Source organism: Formica exsecta, unplaced genomic scaffold (assembly GCF_003651465.1).
Source record: "Formica exsecta isolate Colony F162 unplaced genomic scaffold, ASM365146v1 scaffold614, whole genome shotgun sequence".
In the NCBI taxonomy this organism is placed as follows: Eukaryota; Metazoa; Arthropoda; class Insecta; order Hymenoptera; family Formicidae; genus Formica; species Formica exsecta.
The window spans coordinates 663,993-668,209 of NW_021853375.1; the positions used below are offsets into that span (position 1 = coordinate 663,993).

At 42.5% G+C, this 4,217-nt stretch overlaps 2 protein-coding genes and 1 long non-coding RNA gene across 10 annotated transcripts in view; all 3 read right to left on the reverse strand.

Moving 5' to 3' along the window:
* Positions 1–375: 375 nt before the first annotated feature.
* On the reverse strand, positions 376–1,895 carry LOC115242695. Its single transcript, XR_003885093.1, has 2 exons — positions 1,392–1,895; positions 376–966 (listed from the first exon to the last, which is right to left on the reverse strand). It is a non-coding gene; the product is annotated as an uncharacterized LOC115242695 (long non-coding RNA).
* A 577-nt stretch (positions 1,896–2,472) lies between these two features.
* Positions 2,473–2,974, reverse strand: LOC115242693. The gene has a single exon (XM_029819202.1). The coding sequence runs from the start codon at positions 2,836–2,838 to the stop codon at positions 2,497–2,499; it is 342 nt and encodes a 113-aa protein (XP_029675062.1). The 5' UTR covers positions 2,839–2,974; the 3' UTR covers positions 2,473–2,496.
* LOC115242692 (ELAV-like protein 2) overlaps positions 2,958–4,217 on the reverse strand; it is a 47,181-nt gene continuing 45,921 nt past the window's right edge. For 7 of the 8 annotated variants that reach the window (XM_029819196.1, XM_029819195.1, XM_029819194.1 and 4 more), the window contains one exon: positions 2,958–3,301. In XM_029819196.1, coding sequence (XP_029675056.1) covers positions 2,977–3,301 — 325 coding nt within the window. In that variant the 3' untranslated portion in view covers positions 2,958–2,976. Of the gene's footprint in view, positions 3,302–3,903; positions 3,907–4,217 lie in introns of all 8 variants that reach the window. The other variant, XM_029819200.1, reaches the window with a different exon arrangement.

Sequence of the window (4,217 nt, forward strand, 5' to 3'; positions counted from 1 at the left end):
CTATCGCCGTTGGTACACCTATCTCTCCGCATTTTAAACCCCCAAATCCTCGATCTTTTTCACGCGATTAATTCAGCAGTCAATTAATTGATATCTTCGCGAGCCTCGATAACAGTCAGACCCGTTTCTCGCTCTTACGAATTTCTGCGAAAAAAATCGATTCTAATCTCTTCTCCAGCTTTTTCTCTTTGCCTTTCCTTCGTTCATACTTTCACTATATTCTTCATCTCTCTCTCTCTCTCTCTCTCTTTAGTTCTCATCCACACATAACCACCTACTACTAAGCACTGTGTGTGAGTGTTTCTCTGAGGTTTCATTCTTTTATACTCCCCTCTATTTCTCTCTCTCTCTCTTTCGCTCTCTCCCATCCATTCACTTTCTTTCACATTTCGTTCGCGACCAGGAAGCGCGAGGTGCTGTCACGTGATCCACGTGTTCCCCGCGACGAGTCTTATCTCACGTAAGCGCGTCTCGAGAAGTCCGAAATATGTTCTTTTACGACAGCCCGCCATTTAACACCGCGCATTTTATTGATCGTTCTTCTAAGTGTACGTATACGTGTATGTGTGTGTGTGTATGCTTGTGTGTTTGTGACGAGTAGTTCAGTCTCACAGCCCGATATCGTCGTGACTAATCCGGTCATGGATGTACGTTAAGTAAAAAAAAAAAAGAAAAAAAAGAAAAAAAAAGAAAAAAAAATTGGCCAAAGTGCCCGGCGGAGGCATTCGACGCATCGTCAAATGTCATAATATAAGGAAAGTCATTTCTCTCTCTCTCTCTTCCTTTCGCATCTCGCTCTCTGCATCTCCTCTTCCCACGAGCTATCCTTTTTTATCTTGTCCCCCTTTTTACGCACGCGGACACCACGTGGTCCACACAAGCGCCCTCGCGTACATATACATATAAATCGACAAATATGTATGTACAGGACCCGCGACCGGTCACTGTGCGAGAGCCACGTAAGACCTAACACGTGCCCCGTCTCGTCTCCTCCTCCTTCCGTCCCTCCTTTTTTTTTTAATATTTTTAATATTTTTATATAAATGTTTCGCTTTCACTTTATATTATTGTTCACGTTTCACGAAAGCACGCTTGAGCACCGTTCAGTTCATGTTATAAATATACTCTTGCTGGAAATATAACTTCTTTTCTGAACAAAAAATATATAAGAGAGATTTACATTATACGCTACTCGCACAGTATATCGCAATCCCAATGAAATTAAATGTGTAAAGATGCGAATATATCGATGTAAACATTTACTTCGCGTGATATATTCGATATTTTTATTTACATAAATAGTACTTTCGCAGACATTTACATATGATATTGGCATAAAAAGATGAAAAATTACGTAAGATTGCGTGACAATTGCGAGAGCCACGTAAGACCTAACACGTGCCCCGTCTCGTCTCCTCCTCCTTCCGTCCCTCCTTTTTTTCACTGTTTTCTCATCTTATTCTTCCAATATCCTCGCGAGTCAAGTGATTAGAGGACTTTATATATCTCAAAGTGATTAGGAATAAAATTTCCTACTCTCGCGGCGTCTGTATCCGATGATCGTAGAGAAAAAAACGAAGGCAATAGCGCGACTTCGATCTCTCTCGTCCTCATTGTCAAATTTCTTTTTGAGTGTGTCAAATAAAATACACCGAGGATGTCTTTCGCTCCCGCGTCCTTGACCGCGACCAAGCGCAAGCATAGAAACGCGACGGAGAAGAAGCGCGGGAGGATGCAGCGAGCGCAGCGAGGAACGGAAGGATAATGAGAGGACTCGACGATCGTTAACATTGTACCCTTTTTTTTTTTCCCACCCTTTCTCTATTTCCCTTCGAGCTTTCTACACGCACAGTTCCACGGTTATGTATCGGACAGTCGAACGATTCTACCCACTTTTTCCTTCATATTTTATATCATTTACACGAAAGATAATGATAGCATATGAGATATGTAAGGATAACGTGCAAATCTCGTTTATACATGAATGTCTAGAAAGACATGCGTTTTACATACAAAATACTGAATTATTTGTTTCAGTTATATATTTACTATAGCAAATTTAAAATATATAAATTAATGTATGAATATAAAAAAAAAAAATTAAAAATAAATATTTTTTTCAATTTTATATGTTACTTATTTATCTAAAAGAAAAGTACATCTTTAATATTATTGTATTTTATGTAAAAAAAGATTGATCTATTTTAACCGCAAAACTTTATAAATGACTTTAATTCATACATATATAAGCTGCGTTATAAAAAGAGAGCGCGACATTTATTCCAGATCATTTCATAAATTACATTTTATCATACTTTCACGGTTATGTATCGGACAGTCGAACGATTCTACCCACTTTTTCCTAATTATCTCTCGCGCGACCTTTCTTGTTCCTTCCTTCCTCCATTATCCCTTTTCTCTTCATTCATTTTCACACGTATACGCTTCGTTTCTTTCACCCTTTCTCTCTCATACGCACATACACACTCCTCGCAACTACGCTTTCTCGCTCTGTTGGAGCTTTTTGCTGCCGGCCTGACGGTTGTTGTTGGGCTTGCTCTTCAGAGAGGTCTGCTTGGCTTGCGCGTGCTGACGTTGCTGTTGCTGCTGCTGCGTTGCCGGATTCGCCGCTCCCGAAACGGCCATCTCGATCGCTCGAGTGAGATCGTGTATGCGCGACGGTAGACGTTGAAGGAACGGCTGCCGTTGGCCCTTGGTTCCTCCATGAAAGATGCCGCTGCCGCCGATGTGACTGTTGATGTTGTTGTTGCCACCGATAACGCCCGGTATCTGGCCGGGTCCCCGCTTGTTGTAAAGATGACCCGCCGGTATCGGCATCGGCAGCTGTACCACCGCCGCAGTACGTAGCAGCCGATGGCGACGATGATGATACGGCACCGCTACCGCCGCCGCGTCCGCTGCAGCGGCCGCAGCCGCAGCCACCGCCGCCGCTGCCGCTGCCGCCTGTTGCTCGTCCTACGCCGCCTTGCTCTTGTTCGTCTTGAAGCTGACCTGGAGCACGCGGTTGCCCAGAGTGTAGCCGTTCAGGCTCTGTATGGCCACCACCGCCTCCTCGTAATTGGTCATCGTCACAAAGCCGAAGCCCTTGCACTTGTTCGTCTGCAGGTCGCGTATGACCTTGACCGATTGGACGGCGCCGAACGGCCCAAACAGCTGCCAGAGCACGTTCTCCTCGGTCTCGGGCGCGAGGTTGTACACAAAGATGCACCAGCCGGCGCCGTTCATCGTGTTACCGGGCAGCATCGAGTTCGCGAGGAGGTCGCCCGCCAGCGGACTGTACCTGGAACACGGTGGCCGGGCCGATGATTAAACGGACATCGTCGCCCGATGGCGGCTGACAATGACGGCCGCGGAGGCGACGAATAGCCGAACGAACGATGCTGAAACGTGATTACTCTTCGAATAACGTTTATTCGCAGTAATACCAAATCGAAGACGAATCGGTCTCTCGCGGATCGAAAATATAAAAGTGTATTTTCTGGCTACAATAATTTAATATAAATTATATTATCAGAAATGTTTCCTTTTTTTGCGGAGAATTTTATAAAATTTGACATTTATGACAGAGAGAAATATTTAAGATTAGAATTTAGTGAATACAGATATTTTAATATAATGATGATACGTGATTTATAAATATTTTTATAAATTTAATATTTTTAATATTTTTATATAGTGAACGTGTTTCTTGCAACGCAAGCCAGTTCCTTGGATGACATTCTACAGTAAAAGTTAACGATAATTCATCATTAAATGTGCGACAGTATTATTCAATAGATAAACGAGATTTTAGAAAACAGGGATAAAGTATAAAGTACGTCCCATACGTGGGCGCTCATAAAAGTTAAGGGATATTTACAGTTGTAAAAAGTATCTACGTACCTACTTGACGTCACAAGCCGCGTTAAAACAGGGCACATCTCGGTGAGTACTCAGTATAATGCCGAGGCCACAGTAATTACGTATGCATTCGTCATGAACGTTTGTTTTGCTTGTTAACACGTTATCGCGAAGTAAACATGTATTTTTTTTTACGTACGTGTACGCAAAATTGTGTGCATTGGTTGGTTTTACGACCGCGTGCACATGTCTGATTTAATTCTGTATGTGAGTGTAAGTTGTGCGAGTGTGTATGTGTGAGGGATTGAAAAAAAAAAAAAAAAAAAAAAAAAAAAAAAACAAAAGGACCAAAAAGA

Bases quoted from the DNA above. Each gene is read 5' to 3' on its own strand.
- LOC115242693 (XM_029819202.1), bottom strand. From the start codon at position 2,838: ATGCCGATACCGGCGGGTCATCTTTACAACAAGCGGGGACCCGGCCAG.